General features: G+C 36.1%; 1 protein-coding gene across 2 annotated transcripts; it reads left to right on the forward strand.

Moving 5' to 3' along the window:
• The first annotated feature begins 676 nt into the window (after positions 1 to 676).
• LOC149412793 (uncharacterized) lies at positions 677 to 20,825 on the forward strand. Of its 2 annotated transcripts, XM_089645522.1 has the most exons (12): positions 677 to 925; positions 1,494 to 1,675; positions 4,542 to 4,723; positions 5,303 to 5,522; positions 6,375 to 6,436; positions 9,431 to 9,926; positions 11,239 to 11,523; positions 16,192 to 16,890; positions 17,522 to 17,761; positions 18,522 to 18,621; positions 19,282 to 19,326; positions 20,180 to 20,825. In XM_089645522.1, the coding sequence occupies exons 1-12, from the start codon at positions 732 to 734 to the stop codon at positions 20,502 to 20,504; spliced, it is 3,030 nt and encodes a 1,009-aa protein (XP_089501648.1). In that variant the 5' UTR covers positions 677 to 731; the 3' UTR covers positions 20,505 to 20,825. The 2 variants fall into 2 exon arrangements, with proteins under 2 accessions (XP_089501648.1, XP_089501649.1); XM_089645523.1 differs by lacking the exon at positions 11,239 to 11,523.
• Positions 20,826 to 22,346: the final 1,521 nt, after the last annotated feature.

A 22,346-nucleotide genomic window follows, 5' to 3' on the forward strand; every position in this document is an offset into this window, starting at 1 on the left:
TGAAATTCGGTGTTCGAAGTATTTGGATTAGGAAATACTCTTCTCATGTGGGCGAGTAAGCGAAAAAGAGAGCATAGATATGTTGCGCAAGACGCGCTACTTGAGATCAAATACTAAGTGTTGTGTCAGTTGTTATGCCTTTACTTATGCAGACATCGGGGGTTAGGAACTTTTTAAAACAGTAAAAGGTTCTTAATATAATTGCGTTTATTTACGTTACAATAACCTGTCTGGTCAACTACACTGTTTGTTACCCGAGGGTAGGTAAATCATGGGTAAATCTCTGAGCCTCCAGACGCTTGCACTGTCCGATAATATCTCTCGCAAGTACCTGCTATACTGGCGTCATCTGGCTGGGCCCTGGCGTAAGCTTTATGTCTACCGCCATCTATCAAAACTACTCAACCTAATTACCATGCATCACACTAAGTATGAAATTATCTTTGACATATCTGTTCTAGTATATATGCTTCAGCTCTAATTTGAAAAATATTATGCGGAATCCAGTACTAAGCAAATGTAGAATACCCCATATAAATCCATTATGAATTCTAGGAAAATTTAGGTCATGCCGTCACTGTTTCGGTCTCAGGTTTTAGCTTTTTTTCAGTTGCTTTTCGGGAGACGTCTGGCTTTATTTTGAAAATCAAGTTGGCAACACTGCTGCTGTCAAAGTTTTGCCAGGTTTTGTGATGGTGAGTTGACTAATAACGCCAATAACATAAAATAAAATGGCATTAAAGTGGCAAAATCATGCGAATGACTCAGGAATACTACGTAAAAATGAGATTTACGAAAGTAAAGAAGACCTTTTGGTATTTGGATACTCGTGCAAACTTTTCAGAGATGATGAAAAGGCGATATTAATCGATCAAGGCAAACATCTTATTCCTTGGATGGGGGACGACTCTTTGAAGATAGACCGGTAGGAGATAGTTCCAATTTATTTGTAAATAAGATATTTCATTTTGTCTCACATTCATCGTTTATTGTATGTATTATTTTGTTCATACATTTTATAAATATAACCTTTATTGACATAAGAAAGCAACGGTTTGTACTATTTTATTTTAACGAAACTATAAGAATATGTATACAAGACAGACATGGTAGAAAAGCAAGGAATCCTTTATCATGGGACCGCTGGTGCTGTTTTCAAATTTATTGATTTATACGATGACATAATATTATATTTTAGACACCTTATTGCGTGTAGTTTATTTAGTATTTGGGTTAGTTGTGATACGTAACCAGTACACAAAATGTACTGGTTTGTTAGGAATCACAAAGAGAATTGTAAAATCTGTCTTAAATCGATTCTCAAAAAATGTAACGTCACGATTTTGTCTCTTTTCAAGTGTCAGTTATTGTGGAGATGGAATAATCTGTAATAGTTTCGCACCACCAATATATCATAACCAAACTATTTGTTTTATTTTAATATGTCACATAACACATAAGTATCAATGTTTCTTATTCCTATTATGCACCAGATATGACTGCCGCGGCAATATGGCGGCCAAGGAGCTGGCGGCGGCAGAGTCGCGCGTGGAGTATGGCTCCGTCAGCTGGCAGCACCACATGTCCCCCGAGGAACAGCGGGCGGAGAGGCTGTGCGACGAGGAGCGCTACCGGGCGCTGCACACTGATGAAGACGAAGAGGAGATGTACAGGGGTGAGGGTCCAGTGTTTTAGATATGACCCGTGATGTGCACTCGGGAATATTCCCTGACCTTACATAATAATAATAAGAGTTTATTCCAGAATGTATGCAAGGGTAGTGCAATGCAATACATTCCATTTTTTAAAATAACAGGCAAATAATAAGAATACATAGATAGGCACAAAAAAATGCAGAATAGAAGTGAAAAATGTGTGCAAGCAGCCGTTTGTGGAGGATATTTGAACATCTCCCGTCTCCTGTCGTGCCATCAGGGGGGACTCCATCCATGCAACCATGGCAGTGAGGATAGTGTTATCTGATTGGCGTAGTTGCGCCATAAGCTTCCTATGTGGTTGCGAAGAAGCTCTCTGAAAGAGTGCACTCGTCTCTCCAGGAACTTTTCCGTAGCGCTGCAGTATCTCGGTAGGTGGAATAGTTGGAGATAAGCATTATTGTAAGCGACTTTTAGCTTATGCCATTGGGATGCAGTGTAATCTACCCACAGTTCTGACGTGTACAGCGAAGTACAGAATGCATTAAATAGTATCCTTTTGACGTTTGTACTGCAAAAGTGAAAATGCCTGACAGCTTAACTGTTCTAACGGATATCGCTCTTCTTTGTCTTTCCAAATCCTCAATGTCTTTCAGGTCGTCTATGATAATATGTCCCAGGATTTGACGCTACGACTAACATCCATTTTCCTTCCGTCTAACCATACTGAAGGTGTTCGCATGATTTCATTTTTACTTTTGAAAACCATAACAATTGATTTCGACGTATTATATACAAGGTTATGATTTTTTGCAAAATCTTCACATATTTGGAGTAGATTCATTTGCGCAAATTAACGGTTCTAGAAGAACCATATCATCTGCGTAATTAATATTATTTACACATACTCCTTGAACATGCAACCTATTTTTGTGTCTTTGAATTAGTTCATCAGTGAATATATTGAAGAGTGCTGGAGACATGTTTCCTCCTTGCCTTTCGCCACTTTTCAAATAAAATTTGTTAGAAAACTCGCCAGATAGTTTTGGTAGGTTAATATGAACCGCTGGCCCAACATACTCAATGTGCTCAAGAGCTGTTGAGTCATGTCCTGTGGCTTTTCCTGTAGCCATCTCTCTTACAGCTCTTTCTACCATATTCGGAATGATGTTAGTGGTAATATTACCTTCGGTTTTCAATTTAATATTTACATTCAGAGGTTTTTCAACTACCATACTTCTTCATCCGCCATAGAAAGGAAGTTACGAAATTCATTGGCAATATTTTCCCTTCCTCTTAGTCCATTCACGTGAGAGAGGAGTTTTCGTATTAGTTTTCAATTCTGAAGAGGGTTTTTGCTAAAATTTATGGAAATCTTTATTTATTAGTGAGGTGGCAATACCATCCATTCGCTGTTGAATTTCTATTTGTTGGCATTTTTTCAGAGCTACTTTGAAAATCGTTCGGTACTTCTTCCTGTCTTCGGCAGCCGGCTCTGAGAGTGGTTTTCCGGCTTCGAGCCATGAAAGAAAGTCTCAATTCTGCATATTTGGCTGCAACCATATGATTCCATCTCGGAATTTTTCTATTTTTTCAATTTGTGTTATTAAATGTGGTAGAGGCAGCTTTGCAGTGCGTCTACAACATTTTTATAAAAGGAATTTATTTGCTTTTCATGTGATTTTGCAGCTGATTTTTTATCAAGTGATAATTGGTCAAAATCTTGAATTATGTTTAGAAGTTTGTTGTTAATAGTTTCAGTAATTTTATTATTTCAACATTAGATTTTGGATTCCATCCAAAAGGATCAATCATACTATCATTACACGATTCCAAAAAGGCTGGTAGAAATTGAAGGTAGAGATTTATTATCATTGGCAAGTGATCAGACCACATATTGGACATTTACGCTAGCTGTAGCTTTTCCAGAACTTTTGTAATGACACAGAGATCTAGTCAGCTTGTGGTACTATGGGCATCACTCACATATGTAAAAGTATCACAGTTCATCAACTTCATATCAACGCAAAGGTAGCAAAACTATTTGCATAATTTTTCTAATCTCGGCCAAACAGACTTTTGGGATCTGCATTGAAATCGCCTAAAATAATCGCACTCGAGGAGTTCCTTTAATTGATTGTTGCGGCTACCTTACTCATGCAGTTTGTGAATTCCTCAAGATTTTCCGTATATAAATTCCCCAAAGTCAGCAATTTTTTTTTTACTAAGACAATAAATAACGTTGTCTTTTTTTTATGAACTTCAGGGGGTGATTCCACATGATAGTACAATTAAAAAAGTTACATAACTTTTTTCAAAATTCCAATTTAATTCATTGTTAAAAAGTTGAATGTTTGTTTTGTAAAATAAATATTCTTTTAGGGAAAAATATTTTTGCTTAGGAAGATAAATATTGTAACTTGGAAAAAGTTATTTATCTTTTTTACTTCTACTATCATGAACCTGAACCTAGAACCTGCCGAAGTTAGCGCACTTTACCCCCGGACACTCTGTATTTAAAGAGTTAATAACGAAAGTAAAATTTGTTTTTGGATTTATCAAAAAATTAAGTTATGAGCTTTCAAAGTGAGCTTGGGTAAAATGTATAGACTGGTTTTTCGTGACTTCACATGAGACACAATTAAGTGAAATTCAAATGTACATATATCTTAATATCACACGCTTATAGGCTGGCTGCAAATATTGATATTTTGATGACTTGTATTGTAGGAGACAATCTCATGGGGATTTCACCATTTAGATGAAAATTCAATACGACTGCTGCGGCAACTTGGCGGCCAAGGATCTGGCGACTGCCAAATCAGATAAATACAAATAATGTTTGAATGTTTATACTGATTCAAACATTATATTAAAACGTTCTAGAGGAAGAGCTGAAGCGCCTTCACATGGCCCACAACGCCTCCTACGGCCAGGTGGAGTTCAACTACGATGGTGACGGGGGCAAGAAAGACGCCGTAACGCAGGAGGAGAAGGACAAACAGGCTGAAGATGATGAGCCTTTTGTCCCTACGCCGGACCTCAATATTCCTGATGGAATGCCTCTGGTAAGTCATTAAGTTATTATGTACTAGCTCTTAAATGAAGATAGATATATAGCAACCATCAGTGGTAATAATCAAACACTCGTAATTTTTTTCTTGTCCTTTCCCTGATGTACGAGAATTTCCTTAATTAGTCCATTACTTTTGTCCAGTGCCATCTGTTAAATATTAACAACAACAACAAAATTTACTGTACTAGCCATCAAAATGTTGAAGGAACCAAATTACAGTCCAGAGATCCTGCTTTCCGAGTATCGGGTCATAAAGTGTGGAATAAACTGAGAATTAGAACCCACATGAATTAAGAAAATGTATAAAACTCAACAGAAGTGAAACTAAAAGCTCATACTACACAACTTGCATAACTTGTTCTGAAAAACCTGCTCAAACTCAATTTGTTTCACTCCTACCCAATAGCAACCCTTATGAACATTACTAAAGGGACTTGGCTACTGTCAAAGGAACAAGGTGAAAAATAAGGTCTAGCACAATAGGCTTATGGCCTGAATGCTTACGTAAGCTGCAGAATGTCTCCGTGTCAATAATAACCATTCAAAGTCTAATTATATCGCCTTTTCACAGCCGGACACAAAGAAGCTCAACGCCATCGTGGAGAAGACCGCGGCTTTCATCGCCTCGCAAGGGACGCAGATGGAGATATTACTGAAAGCCAAGCAGGCGGGCAATCGGCAGTTTGACTTCTTGTCACTGGAGTGCCCGCTGCACCGCTACTACAGCCTCGTGCTGGGCGCAATACGGGAGGGGCGCTACCGGCCAGACCAGCAAGAGAAACAACAAGAAGGTGAGTGTTGTTTTCTAACAGCCCGGTCACAGCACAGCTGGAGTTCCCCTGCACCGCTGCACCTCTTTAGGGGAGAACTAACACTAATGCAACTTTCTCAACCTAAACCAGCTCAAAACAATCTACTATGCACTTTGTCAATCTTTAATAGAGTATGGTATCACAACATGGGGAGGAGCAAAGCTGCCGCCATTGATCCAATCTCTAAAACTCAGAAACTTATAATAAAGATTATCCTCAAACTACCGATCACAAGCAGCTCGGATGAAATCTTTAGGAAAATCTGTGTTATGGACATTAGGCAACTTTATGCCAAAAACATACTAGCATACCTCTTCAAACACAAAACCACTTTTGACAATGTCCAAACTGCTTGTGATACTAGAACTAAAGGACATAATCTCTTACAAATCCCTTTCGCTAAAACAACTTTTGGCCAGAGAAATTTTAGATATTTTGCAACAAGGCTATATAATGCTCTCCAAATAGCCATTAGACTGAACAATTTTTTTTTAAAATATAAAACAAACACCAAGTCTTGGATCATCAGCCAAGACAGATCCAAGATCAAAAATTTTATAAAAACCCCTTCATAAGTATGTACTCCAACTAGACTAGCTGATTAACCAATTTATCATTTATTATTATTATTTATTATTTTTTTATCATTTTCACATTGTCATTTAATGTAATGAAATCTTATATGTATCAAATAATATGTAAACACTAATTTATGTATCCAATACGTCTGTCTCGACACATGTATATCCTAGTGAGACAGACATAGAAAAACACCTGTAAAAAAAACTTTATATTTATAATAAAAAATGTTATTTTTCTCTATTGTTGCAGAGAAAATAGAAGAGGAGGAGCACTATCTCCACCCGAGCTTGGCTCCCGTTCCCGTGGAATCGGTAGGTGTCTAAACCACCGTCACTTATTTAAAGACATTCTGTGATACAACTGGAACTGCTCCTAACTGTGATTCTTTTGGAACTGTTCCTGTGATTTCCTTGGAACTGTTTCATATTCTGTGATACTGTTTCTTATTTACTGTGATATTAAAATAACCACTACTGTGCTTTGTTCTCTTTAAAAATATTTATTCCATAGACAAGCTCGTCACTTCGAAATGGTATTGTATTATATTTATTTTTTACGACTTTTAAACATTTGGTTAATGTAAATTGTTTTAATGTACCTACCTGTTTATTGCAAGGTGAAAAAGTACTTAAGTCACAGTGAAACACTCTTCACAATGCGTTCACGCTATTTTAAGTTATTTTATAATAATATATTCAAAAACTTAGAATATCGAACTTAACGTTAACTAAAATTACCTTATATCTGAATTCTGTTATATTCTTATATAACATTGATTTGTAGAATTTTTATTGAGAGTCTTTTACAATAGTCAAAAATTCATTTTATCTTTCACCATACTGGTAATTGTTAAAAAAAATTTAATGTGATGGAATTTGTTAATGAATCTTTTATTGTGATGGAAATTGTTAACAACCCTTTTTAAATTATGGAAAATTTCAACAATTTTTTTCTAGACAGTGGAAATTGTTTCTCAAATAATGATGTTGCTAGGAACGTTTTCACTGTGTCTGTAGTTGTCTTTCATTAAATTGATCTGTATTCTATCTTTCACTGTGATTACTACTCAATATCAACTGTGTTTTTGTAAAACCCTTCAAGCCACATTTTTTGGGAATGTTACTTTTCAGTTATTTTATACAGGATAGTCTACAAAGAATGGTGAGGTAATTTTTGCTTAAGGCATTTTTAATACTAAAAATTTTTGCCAGCGATTTTTTTAAAGTTATTTCAAACAAACTGTAGAAAAAATCTCTCAAAACTCTCATAATTATAAATAGAATTGCATACAACATACACTTTCATATTATTATAAACTTTAAGATTTTAAATATTCGTTTTTATCGTCTCCTGTAAATTTTTAATTTTGTGGCTTGGAGGGTTTTGCCAAACCACATTCGATTATTGCAATAAAAGTACGTAATTATTAATAGGTAAATTAAGAAGTTGTTATTTTGATTGATCCGTAAGTATATCAACAAAAATAAGACACATTACAACTCACTCGCTTAATATAAAATATTGTAAATTTATTAAGAATCTCTTCAAATTATTCGTAATACGGTTGAAAACGGGATTGCAGGCCTTCAATGAATGATTCGGCAGGTTTCCTAATAAACTTTCAGTAAAACGCGAATGTGTTATCGCGACGTCGAAACACGTCTAAAATAAAAATAAATGTAATATCTTCGCTTTTCGTCATTGCATTAGGACAAACGCAGGTGCATGAACACGTGTTCCGGTATATTATGAACACGTTTAAAATAAAATAAACTAATATTTTCGCATTTCATCATTACATAATATCAGTACAAAAGTGCATGAACACGTTTTCTGATATATTATGAATGTACTAAAAGTTTATTAGGAAACGGCCTAGATTTTAATAAATCAGCAATACATTTTTCTCCGTGCACCGGATAGAGATAATTTTTTATGGCTATTATTTTTGAGTCCTCTAGTATTTTTGTTTGTTTTTTTTTTAAATAATTGATTAGTGTCTCACTGTGACATCAATAATTGTTTAGAGTCTCACTGTGACACCAATAATTGTTTAGAGTCTCACTGTAACATTCAATAATTGTTTGGAGTCTCACTGTGACATCAATAATTGTTTGGAGTCTCACTGTGACATCAATAATTGTTTAGAGTCTCACTGCGACATCAATAATTGTTTAGAGTCTCACTGTGAAATCAATAATTGTTAGTCTCACTGTGACATCAATAATTGTTTATAGAGTCTCATACCTTTGATAAAAGTGACTGATTTCTGTAGTAATTGTATGAAAGTGAATACAAAATAAAGCTGTTCAATGAACTAGTGACTTGTTTGATGTTTTATTCCACTGTGTATTACTGATGATCTGCCTTGTCTTTTACAGGAGCCCTTCTAGTGCCGCCGCACGGCCGCCCAAAACATTCGAGCATTTGAATGCTTTCGCAAATTGCACCAAACCGCTGCTTGAAATATCATTTGAATATTATTATATATAATATATTCATTAGGTTACAATGCAATGCCCTTTGACGACGTGGAAACAGCCACCAGTAAAATACTTCACCAAGGATTAAATTATTAGTTATATCATCTAATTATTTTGTACATCAAAAAAACTCTTAGAAAGTTTGAAAATAATATAATAATAGGTACATATTTAAAAAGTTTTTCATCTTAGTCATGGTGACTTGATTTTGAACATATATGACAAATCGTCGTCGTGCTTGCAAGACCGGCTATGTGAGTTTTACCAAATTTTACAGAGGAAGCCAAAAAACTTCCTCAGTTTTGTATTCAAATGCGTCAACAAAAAAATGTTTGAATGAGTATTGTGCGAAAGCTGTTAAACTTTTGCACGTAGCCGAGATTGGTTGAAATTTTTGGTGTAAAAAAACAAGCGCAACGACGAAATGACATTTAATAGTATGTAAAAAGTTAATTTGGTTTTTCAACCACCATAATGCAAACCTAGTTTGGTTTAAAATTTTGTAATACGCAAATTGTGCATTTGTTTGTTATATTATCGCATTAGCGATGAATCAATAATTTTCTCTGCAAATGCATGTTTTTTACAAATGGTTCATAATTAAATTTATACGTCGACTCGATGAATCAACTCTAACAATATTTTTTCACAATGAAATCAAATTTGATGGCGTAAGTCCTATTTCATACAAATCTGCGTTTATCATTTCTATTAAAAGTTAGTATGGCTAGCAATTAATTCAGTCATTGATATTTGGGTTGATGTAACGTAAAAACACTCGCTGAATTTGACTAATCTTTATGTTTTTTCAATGCCTTCCAGGCGCCCTCCATACCGAGCATCACGTACAAGCCGTCGGCCGACTGTGCGTATTCCATGCTGGTCAACCAAATTAAGGGTAAGACGAACGAGACCGAAGGGGACGGTTCGACCGAAATGGACATAGCGCCTCCGGGAACCGAAATCCTGCCCCTGCCCATACGACCAGAGACGACCGAAAGCACATTCTCCAAAATGGACGTGGAACAACTGAAGAAATACGCAGCGTACACGTTTCAACCGATTGTAAATCAACCGGATATTTCTAAAGCTGCAGTAATGTACAATAAGAACACAACAACAGAAGCGGTGAAAGCTGTCGTTAGTACGGTTGCTGCTGTTACAGCTCCCTCGGTTGTTGTGGAGAAAGAAATTGTTCCGTACAGCAGTCCATTTAATTCAAACACCAATTCACCGAGACCGGAGAAATTCAAGTCGGGAGGATTGAAGCTGATTCACTATTCTGACAGTGAAGACAACTCGGACTCTTCAGATTCTGGTAAGAAAACTACCTTAAACCCTAAAATTTATAATAGTACAGACTTTTTAATCTAATTTAATATGACGAATTTAACAGGTAAGTGAACCGAAAAATAGTTTGAACCTTTTTCTTACTGACATCTGGCGTTCACCAGTTAAAATATTCTTATTTGTTTACATAAAACAGTTTGAAGACGATGATGGTGAAACAGCACAATAGTGCGTGTGGGGGGGGGTGCTGAGGTGATGCGTGATTTTTTTTGTTAACCCTTTCAGACCTCAATTATATTTGACCCTTGATAACAGTTGGTATAGTGTTTTCTTTTTTCATTTCATTTGAAATAACGTTATGCCTCAGAGGGCATATTTCACACAAAATGACAAATCGTACACTGTGTACAAAAAATATAACATTCCATTCAATAAAAAAACATTACATAAAAATTCAAATGTTGAAAAAATACCTTCAAAACTAACATTTAAAAAAAAAAGTTAAAAAAGACATTTGCTCGGGATTGAACACAAAAATCATATTTCAAAATTTAAATATGGTTACTGCCTAAATCATTAGCTAAAATACAAAAAAAAACTAGCTCGCCAAGCTAGTTGTACCAACAATTGAGAAACGAAAACTGCCAATTTTTATTCATGTATTTTCAAAATATACACACAGTCTGTAAGAGTTAAGCCTCACTATTTATAAAATTATAGCTGTATCCTGCTATTATTATTTATAATTAATTATTATTGTTTATTTATGTGTTTCAACATAATTCAGAAGAATTAATGAACTTCTTAAGATAAGCAATAATAAGTCTATCAAGAATAGAATAGTAACATTTTTGTTATTTGTTTTTGGGGTGTTATGACGTGTTGCGCTCCTCTCAAGCCAACGTTACAGTGTTCATCATCAGGGCAGATGACACATCTGCCCTGATGATGGACACTGTAATGTTGTCCGAAACGTTGGCTAAAGAAGGAGTTAGCGCAACACGGCATAACACCCCAAAAACAAACAACAAAAATATTTTTGGTCGTGAAAATTTGGCCGTGAAAATCTTAAATCATAGGAAAGGAACAGTTTAAAAAAATGAGTTGTGGTTGTGAAAAAGAAAATTTGTTGTGAAATTTACCTGGAAATAAAATAAGATTTATAAATCGAAATCATTTCAAAATCATGATAGTTCAGATCGTAAGAATGCGGTGAAAGGATTTTTAAAAAACCTGTTGCGTAGTAATGAAAAAATTTTGTTCCACTGATTTAATTTTCTTTTGTTAAACTATCATGAATTTGAAATGGCTTAAATTTAAAAATCTTATTTTATTTCCAGATCAATCTCACAGCAAATCCTCCATAATGATTCCCCCGCCTGATCTTCAAATAATCGTGGACAAGATGGCGTCCTATGTTGCCAAAAACGGCGACGCCTTTGAGAATATCGTCAAGATGAAGGGAGATCCGAGGTTCTTCTTCCTGAACCCCGAGCATCAGTACTATGGGTACTACAAACACAAGAGGTCATTTTACGAACAGTCCAGAAAACAGACAGTTATCAGCGCTGCAGACAAGAGCGATCTTGAGAAAGATACTGTGAAAGAAGAAGCGCAAAGTAAAGGTTAGTTGAATTGCAATCTTTATCAGCACTGTAAGCCTCGTAGCGTTTGAAATGAATTCTATAAAAAAAACTAACAATGTGTTATGTCTGCCTTTACTATGCAGACTTCGGTGTTGGGAACTCTTTAAAATTAGTAAAAGGTTATTATTATAATTGTGTTTATTTACTGTGATGTTCTACCCTTCAGGGTAGTCAGCCGTGGACTTCTTGCCACAGACTTCCAACACTCCTTGGATGGAAGATACCTCTTTCAGTAATTAATAGGTTACTTGTTATTAACTGGTTTATTTAGAATATCGCGTGTACAATATAACCGCGTTCGTCAACCTTTCTCTGAACTAGCTAGATTCGATCTGCCAGCGGGATTCCAAATGAAACCTAACCTGAAGCTGAGACGCCCTCTGTCGTCGGAGGCTAAAACTAAGAGCACTGCCATCTGTGTCTAAAAGCCCGAAGCTTTATACACAACATCTTCCCCCTGCTAACTAGAAACCTGTCTACGATATTTCATTGTTACAGTATTATTTTTAAAATCACGAATCTATACAATCGCAAACAGATGTCACTAAAATCAATATTATTAAAATCAAGAACTAAATATTTGAAAATATATCATTACACACAAAATTAAATAATTCATTAAGCACTGACTCTACTCCAAAAAGATGTTGACTCTATAAGTAGCTGATTCTTTCCCTGGAGGTCATTTCAAAGACGTCTGGGACGAAGTCGTCCCGCCCATGGTGCTGGTTCATTTTGTGGTGGGCTTCTGTTTCTCCCTGGAGAGCTGAAATCAAGAGAACACCGGTTAAAATCTCTCAAAAGGAGTGACGTGTCAACCTCATCTGCCCAGCATTTCGTCATATCAGACGCGAAAGGTTCACTCTCTGCCTCTTCCTCTCTGTGCTGCGGACATCCTCTCAGTTGATCAATATGCCTTTTCCACGACATCTGTGTCCCCACAATTTTAATAATATACAGTTTTTTTCCCAGTCTTTTTTCAACAATTCCTTTTGCCCAAGAACATTTATTCACTTGTCTGAAGTCTCTCGCTAAACACTTCTGACCTATCTGAAAACTTCTACAAACAACCCCACCGAAATTCCTAAACTGATTTTCTTGACCTTTATTAATATTCGCATTCGCTAAATTCTCTGTCGAGGTTGCTACGTTTCCTTCAAAACTTTTAGGTAAAAGGCTACTAAAGGTTGATTTTAATCTCCTACCAAACATTAGCACTGAGGGTTCAATTCCAGTTGTGGAATGTGGAATATTTCTATAATCACTTAAAAATTCATATAATCTATCTCTATAATTTGACTTAAATACGTTATTAACAAGAATTTTCTTTAAAAAATTCTTCACTTTTTTTACCGAGTTTTCTGCCTGCCCATTGCTTTGGGGATGACGCACTGGCGTTGTCAAAAACTCAATATTATTATACTCTAAGAAATCTTTGAACTCCTGACTAGTAAAAACGGTTCCATTATCAGTTACAATACAGTCCGGGTACCCAAAATTTGAAAAAATTCTCTTCAACTCATTAATCGTATGACTTGAGTCTGCTTTCGGTATTTCCACACAATCTACCCATTTTGAGAAAGCGTCGCAAATAACTAAAAACATTTTCCCCGAAATTGGCCCACAATAATCCAGATGCAGCCTCTTCCATGCTGATCCTGAATTAGGCCAGACTGATAAATGACTCTTAGGTGGTAACGGCCTAACTGCTGCACAATCTTTGCAACTTTGAACGATTTTCTCTAAGTCCTTGTTCATTGACGGCCACCAAAAATAACCTTTGGCTAATCCCTTCATTTTTACAATGCCCAAATGCGATCTGTGTAACAAATCTAAAACTTTACTCTGAAGCGAACTTGGAATTATAATTCTATGTTGCCAAAACAAACAATCATTTTCAATAGATAATTCATTCCTTTTCATCCAGAATTTCCATAAAAAACTATCGCGATTTACCCACTTGGGCCACCCTCTACGAAGATGCCCTAAAATTCCTTGAATTTCTGGGTCTGAGCCTGTTGCTGCGACTATACGCTTTACATCTAAGTGTTCACACTTTTCTATATAGCCTATGAAATCGGAACCTAGATCGTCTTCCGATTTTTCCTCTGAGTTTTCCAACGGCAAACGCGATAAATAATCCTTATATTCCTCTTCAGGGTCCACCGAATTAATTGTATTTTGTACTGAAGCGATTTCTAACCCAAAAATATCCATGAAATCTCTACCTACAATTAGATCTGAACCTCCCGCAACAATTATAAATGTAACATTATTGTTTTTATTTTTGAACTTCACGTCAAAAATAACTTTGCCAATAACTTTCAAAGGATTCCCTGCGTACCCAGTAATGATACGGTTATCCGCCAATAATTTTAATGAACCAAAATGACGCTTAAAGATTTCTTCCTGCATTACACTTAACGAAGATCCCGAATCGACCATCGCTCTTAAATGCTTGTCGTTAATTATAATGTCTGCTGTGAACGGTTTTATTGAAGCTATCACATGATTATTACAACAAAAATCCTCAACAATTGGATTTACACTATTTGAAAAGTTATTATTCACACAATATTTTTGCAGATGACCTACTTCATTGCATTTGTAGCATCTCGCATTGCGAAATTTGCATGAGTTCGTACAATGACCCGTTTTCTTGCAAATTCGGCACTGGGTTTTCGCACCCGATGGTACTGTATACGTCGGTTTGTTTACAGATGAACTCGCGGCAAACTTTTGTTTATTGCCCTTAGAAAAATGCCTACTGCTAGTATTCTTACTGATGATGTTAACCTCTGATTTAACTGAATTATTTGGAACGTCTAAAACTGACATACTATTAGCTATTTCCTCTAGTTCGCTAAGTGACAATTTCAGCCCTTCCAAGTAAATCTTGTCTTTAATGCGACCCGGTAATAATCCAATGGCAAACATATCTACTAAATTTTTCTCCAACCTAGCTTCAAATTCACAATACGTTGACAAAGACCGTAATCTAACCCCAAAATCTTTAATGGATTCGCCCGCCTCTTGTCTTGCTGAAAAAAATACTTTGCGTTCTTTGAATACTGAACGCTTTTTACTGCAATGTTTTTCAAGAAGTGCCCATAATTTTTCAAATGATACGTCCGTAACTCTAAGTGGAAAACACAAATTTATCAACAAAGAGAGTGTATCCGGCTCCAAAAGATTTAACAGAAACGCCCTTTTTTTATCCGCGTTAATCTCATCATTTATAACGAAAAACTGTTCTAGACGAAGCTTAAACACGAACCAATCTCCCTCGAGATGATTAAAACTCGGAATTCTTCCCGATTCCATATCTACACGAAGCACAGACCACAATAAAAACACACAAGAAAAAAAACAAAACCCGGAACAATAACCTCCAACAAAAAAAACAACTACTTAACTCAGGAACTCTTCTCTCCGCCGCCAATCTTCCAGAAATTCCTTCAAAAGTTGCTATTATCCACCGCTCGCCTTGGCAATAGATAGATGCTGCAAACACCGCACGTCCTGGCAATGTTTTATTGTTCCAAATTAGCTCCACCGCTCGCCTTGGCAATGGATTATTTTCCTTTGTTAAAATGGTCCTCTGGTAAATTGCCTCTTAATTCCTAGAACAGAAATCGTCGATCTTGTCTCCCTTCTCCACGAAGGAATACACAATTGGAAGTCACCCCGTGACTTAGCCCTCACGTTCCCGGTTGACAAAATTTTGCTGCCGTGTGACAACAAAAAAAAATTCTCCAGTTATCGTTCGACTGCGCCAGCTGTGATGTTCTACCCTTCAGGGTAGTCAGCCGTGGACTTCTTGCCACAGACTTCCAACACTCCTTGGATGGAAGATACCTCTTTCAGTAATTAATAGGTTACTTGTTATTAACTGGTTTATTTAGAATATCGCGTGTACAATATAACCGCGTTCGTCAACCTTTCTCTGAACTAGCTAGATTCGATCTGCCAGCGGGATTCCAAATGAAACCTAACCTGAAGCTGAGACGCCCTCTGTCGTCGGAGGCTAAAACTAAGAGCACTGCCATCTGTGTCTAAAAGCCCGAAGCTTTATACACAACATTTACGTTACAATAAAAAGGTCTGAATTAAACTACACTGTTCATTACCCGAGGGTAGGTAATTCTCTGGCTCCCGAGGAGCTTGCTCTCTGACAATATCATCTCACAAGTACCTGTTACACCCTAGCGACATCTGACAGACTTTGGAGTAAGCTTTATGACTAGCGCCATCTATCAATCAAATACTCAACCTTATTACCATACATCACACCATGTATCATTGAAGAGATGAACTGATAAAAGTGTGTTTGAAATCGATAGTCTATCCCATCAGGGAATGTGGAACAAACCAACTTGTGCGAAGCGGGGTGGGGACGTGACCGTTTCCCTTTCTGTGATTTGTCAATAAATTTTGATGTCTATGGTTTGAAACACTTTCTGTTCAGGGATTTTCTGTCCAATGAATTCTATGTTCTTTGTCAACACAAAATCGTTTTTGTTCTTTGTCAATACAAAAACATTCTTCAATTATGTGTATAAATAAGTTAATATTTTTTTAATATTCATTGAAAAATCCAAATAAGGTACTGTTTTCTAAATATATACTTAAACTTTTTGTCCGCAGCACCAGGACCAGTTTCCTTCTCAATCAAGAAGATGAAGGAGCCGGAACCCATTTTGCCAAAACCCGCCTTACCTTACGAATCCAGTTCCGACGAGGAAACCACCAAAGAAACCACTGAGAGTAATGACAAAACTTGCCCCACAACCGAAGATCCAAAACCTGTATCCATACAACCAAAACAAAACATTGAAATACCCGTAATGATCGATGCTCCGAAAATTGCAATACCTGAACCTGAACCTGTTCCAAAACCGATTGCCGTAACAAAGCCAATTTCTGTACCGAAACCGATTGCTGTAACAAAGCCGATTTCTGTACCGAAACCGATTACAACAGCAAAATCATTGATTCCGGTGGTTCCAAAGCCTGTACCTCCGCCACAAAACAATCGGGTCATCCATAACGAACCGAATTCTTCAGAAAATGTATCAACACCTCCCTTACCCCATGTTAAATCAAGTTCACATAAGAAGAGTCATAGATCAGAGAAGAGTTCATCTGAGAAGTGGTACGCTTTGGGGGAAAGCGATGACAAGAGAGACAATTTGGACAGGAGGAAAGAGAGTAAGAGAAAGCGGTCGCACAGCAGGAAGAGATCCAAGAGAGATCGGTGCGATGATGTCATCACTATCGATGAAGATTCGGAACCGGTGGACCCGTCAGATTTTATTGATCTCACAGATGATATTGATGATAAAGGTATGTTTTTATTTACGCAGCTATCGAATATGTGATCCATCGTGTGCAGATCACATAAATAAATGTGATCCATGAAGTCTCACTTAAACACATATAGTCTTACTAGTTAGATTCTTATATGCCCGTTCCATATTGGTGTGGAAAAGCCGGCCCTGGGCCTGGTTTAAACAAACGCCATGGTAATAAGTTAGGTTTTTCACTGTTCTGAACTTACGTGCCGCGTAATATTTACACTGCGTTTTTTAGTAGGCTAATAATGTGTTAAAACATACCATGTGATGGGATATGTAGATTGAGTCGAAATAGCCCAACATTGTTAAAGTTTTTAGTTATTACATGTTTTTAAATATTGTTTTGTTTGAAACTTACTCGGAGTTGACTCGAAGATTGTGGGAGCAATGTAACATTTTAATATAAAAAAATAACTAATGCTGATATCTTCAGAACCAGAAACTTATCTACAAAGCAGAAATTCTGTTAGTATTTCGCAAACAGTTTTATTTTTTCTTGCAACATCATTTCATTAATGAGTTATTGAGCATTGAAATATTCTTTCAACTGCCAAAATAAAAGACAAGATACTGTATTATGTGTCACCGTTCTGTTTTGTCATAGAACCGTTTTTGTTCAGATAAAAACTCGGAGAGCGGCGACAAGAACAAGATCCAGACGGACCGCAAACGCCGCGCTGCCGCTTTCCTGTCATCGCTCAAGGGGTCGGGCGAGCAGGCACGCCACCAGTCCTCACTGGCCAGCGCCATGGCCGAGACGCTCCACACGTTGCAGGACGACGGCCGGCGCAGAAGGAGACGAGACGACCGCAAGAAGTCCAAGAAGAGCCGGAGAGAGTCGAGGGAGAGACGTTATTCAGGTAGCTAGAGTAGTAGATAGTATGTCATATTAAATGTTAACCATAAACAATTAAACATAATACAAGATTTACTCATAATGAAGAAGGGGTGATTCCTAGAAGTATCAATAAATGCCGCGAAAGAACCATCAAATGTATTGTAGACAAAATATTAAAAAACTACCAATGACAATTAAAAATAATTCCCCTTATATCGCTAAAGACAAGTACAGGGTTTTCCAATAAGAGGTGTTATTTTGAATAGCCCGCTATTTCGGTAGATGTTACTTTTGAAGCTGTCATTTTTTGACATTTGACAAGTAGAAACTACGCCATTAATAAAAATGGAACGATACACGCTTCGATTGGGTCCTTGAAATGCGTGAAAATGATCCGGAATTCCATCGAAAAATCATCCCATTTCCACCTCGGTGGCTTCGTAACAAACAAAATTTTCGCATCTGGGGCTCGGAAAACCCAAGAGTTATTGTTTAAAAGCCTCTCTATCCTCAACGTGTGACTGTTTGGTGCAGTTTATGGTCTGGCGGAGTCATTGGACTTTACTTTTTCGCAAATGAGGCTGGAGCAACAGTTACGGTGAATGGATTGTGCTATCGAGAGATGATTAATGATTTTTTTATGGCCCTAATTGGATGGTATTGATCTGGACAACGTTTACTTTCAACAAGACGGCGCTACGTGCCACACAAGCAACGAAACCATTGATCTTTTACGATTGAATATTTACTTCTAATCTGTCTGTTTTTATTGTTTATTCTAGAATCGGGAGATGAAATGGACCACTCTGAGCGAAGTTCTAAACACCACAGCAGCAGAAAACACTCAAAGAAATCCAAAAAGAGCTCATCTAAGGAAGAGAGGCAAGCATTAACCTTTATTGACTGAGCGTAGCGAAGTCCTGTTTTGACTCAACCTTTTTGCATTTCGTCTGTCTGTAAATTTGTTTGTTAGTTTCGTTTCTGGTTCAAGGTGGTGGCAGTGTCAACAGATTTTTTTTTTCAAATTTGAAATCTTCTCGTTTATTTGGACTTTCTTTGCATTTTTTCAATAAATATTTTGGTAGGTACCTGCCTGAAGGATTTTTCAAAGAGAATTGTCATTGTGATATTTCTTTGGAAAAAATTTATAATTCCTTATTTGAAATATTTTTTTTTTTTTACATAAAATAATACATTAGAAACGTTCCTTTCCAAATTTTATGAAAAAAAAACAAAGATGCCGAAAATAGAGTTCCTCGGCCGCCCCTTCAAATTCGGGTAGTATCTTTGGAGTTAATTCGTAATAATACGAATTATTCCCATGTAAATAGAACTTTCGCAGCTGTGTAATAGCTAATTATATTCATAGAAATGATTTTTGAAAATATCTTTAAGGATAAGGTGTAACGATAATGAGAGGAAAATTATAATCATATTTTTTAGGATGTGAGGTTCACAGAAATACTAGTTTACTGTCATTTTAACTGCATTGCTAAACCATGGCATTTTTTACCCTTATTAATATTTTGTAATGTTCTGCAGGTACCAGGGAAGCAGATCACATAAAGAGGAGAAAATATCAAAACGGTGAGAATGTTAAAATTTCCATTAATTACAAACTAGCTGTACCCCGCCACTCGTTGCTGTGGCTCAGTCTGTCTGTGCAGATAAAGAAACAGTAGCATGTGTTGCTTTTACGTTCAACAGATGGTGCTGTTAAATATAAAATGGAACCCATGGAAGACTAAAGTTTTACAAAACAGAACAGAGACCGTTTAATATAATCAATTTTTTATTATTATTTATTTATTTTGAGGCACTATTGCGTTCTAATAACTCGTTGAAACCATTTCCACTAATATCATGCGACTAGCACTGCGCTAGGACCAGGCCGGCTTTGGAGGTCAAATTGGATTATTGAAGGTTGAAAAGTGGAACCAATTTCTACACTTTGTGTCTTATTTAAATAGTCTGAGTTCTCAACAAATCAGTACCAATTTTGAAAATGGCATTTAAAATAATTTTCTGTTAAAAATATTACTTTATAGGTTGGTACTTTATTGCTTGCCTGAATTCTCCAAACAAAACACTACATTTTGAAAATGACACTTAAATTTCAAGCACCGTTTTTAGAGTTCATTGAACCGAAGTTATAGCAGAGTCACAACCGAAATTAAAAGATATTCTCGTTATCACTAGAAACGTTGCTTGAAATGGCTTTATCCATATTTAGTGAACAGATATGAATATCCAGGTACTTCCCAACCTTCCACGTTCTCATCTCTTCCACCCGCTTACATCATTCCGCAAAATGGGAATACTAGTTTTATTTGGTCCCACCAACTCGGGCAGTTCAGACTCTTACATTTAAAAAATAGAAGCGTCTTTCTGGTTTCAATGATATACATAATTCTCAAATGTATTATTTTTTTTCTTCTAGGCACGATCGTTCGCCCAAAGCCGAAGAAAATGCCGAATTGAAAACACTTGAAGAATCGTTCAAAATATGCCGCAAGCAGGACAAATTGTTAACCTCTTCGCTTAAAGAGCTCGTAAAGGAAGCCAGAAAGGAACTCATATCCAAAGAACCCATTAAAATGGCCGTGGACATATTTTCAAACGATTCGTCCAACGAACGAAGTCCCGCATCCAGCATTAGAAATCTACGAGCTCGTGATGATGATGACTGGGAGAAGGATGACAGTGAAGATGAAAGCAAAGATAGTAATCCAAATACCTCCAGTTCTATCGAAGGTTCCGATTAATTATGTACAAAATTTTAGGTTAACTTTGCCTTATAGTTTTAAATTATTAATGATGTTGTTGAAATGTATGTAATCGAACGATAATTGGTTGGTATTTCTACAAAACAATAATTGGTTTGTATATGTACAAACAATTATTGGTCCGTATATATACTAAAAATACTTTATGAATAATAAAGAACTCCTTTGTATATTATTACAAATTTTGATATTGTACCCTCTGTCTTGTGGACCCTTCTAAAGTAATCATTGATTGCTATTTGAATTTGAATTGTGTATGTACAATATTTTATTACATGTATTTGTAATGCAATGCCTTTGTCCAATAAATTATATTTTATAAATGTTGAATTCATTATTTCACCACTAGAGAGGTTCAGAGATGTGCTTTATTTCAAATAAATCCTTTTCAAATGGAAATGCAAAATGCAAAATGGGTATTTTCCATTTTGCATTTTAAATGCTTTTCTATAAACCATTTTGCATTTTAAATGCTTTTCTCAATGCATTTTCCATTTTAAATGCTTTTTTGCAACATTCTTCCTACTATCTTCACTCATCTTTTTTTCATAAGCCCCAAATATCAGTCGGTCCTCAACCTCGCTATGAGAGATAATTTACATTTGTCAAGTTGCTCCCTGGTAGGAGCCCTGGCAATTGAGTGATACCTTTAAAAAAAATACTGATTCAAATAGGTACTGAACGTGGGGCCATGATGCTGTAATATTAAATTTTAGATAGCAGTTTCTATGTTTTTACGTTGGCAACATTAGTCCCGCGCAAATTTTTTGTGGTTTCATAATCTGTAGTCGTGGTGTTTTTGGATTTACCATCATGTAATATGTTTGTTCTACATTGATGTCCATTATTAAATGACAAAATTGTTTAAAAATTCTATAATTATTTTAATTGTTTGACCTGAGAAACCATTTTGCATTTTAAATGCATTTTGAAAATAGGTATTTTGCATTTGAAATGCTTTTCTAAAACCCATTTTGCATTTTCAAATGGAAAAGTGTTGACCCATTTCCATTTTGCATTTCAAATGGTTTTGGGTACCCATTTTGCACATCTCTGGAGAGGTTAAACTATTGCTATTTACAAATCGTAAATGAAAACCTTTAAATTTCTTGATTTTTAACACTAGAACAACCGGGTACCCATAATCGGGTACCATAACCTACAAAGACCGCAACCGTCATATTGAAGGCTGATCACTGTGTAATTTTTTCTATAATCTTTAAATAGTATAAAACAAAGTCGCTATCTGCGTCTGTTTGTGTGCTTAGTTCTTCTGAACTACGCAACGGATTTTGATAAGATTTTCACTATCATTTAGAAAATTTCTTCCGGAAAGTTTATATACGAGTCGTGTAATTTCTATACCCGCTATATCAACTTTCATTGATTTGGAGAAAACCGCAAAAAACTGTCACATCTCTAGCGTACATAAATAAATGCATTACAATTTTTTATATAATGAATTGGAGTAATAAAATTTCGAATAGCATTTATTTTTCTATATATGTCTAACAATAATTAAGTAATTTCGATAAATAAAATGGATATAGCGGATTTTGATACTCACTTCGTGATTTTGAAAGTCAACTGAGCCGACATGGCGGGTTTAGAAACTCACGCGTAGATCATTTTGACACACGAGCGTGGCGTCAGAGCGGTGGCCATATTGTATTTTGGCAAAATAACTGCTTGTGATTCGTTGAATCCGATATAGCGGGTTTTGATAGTAACTTTCTGTATGATATAGCGGATTTGGTTTCTCACTCGCAGTTTTAACATGGTTTTTGGTCGCGATAAGGAGTGTTTTGAAACTCAATTTTA

This window comes from Hesperophylax consimilis, chromosome 22, assembly GCF_061612785.1.
Source record: "Hesperophylax consimilis isolate HC1 chromosome 22, BYU_Hcon_1.0, whole genome shotgun sequence".
NCBI lineage: Eukaryota > Metazoa > Arthropoda > Insecta > Trichoptera > Limnephilidae > Hesperophylax > Hesperophylax consimilis.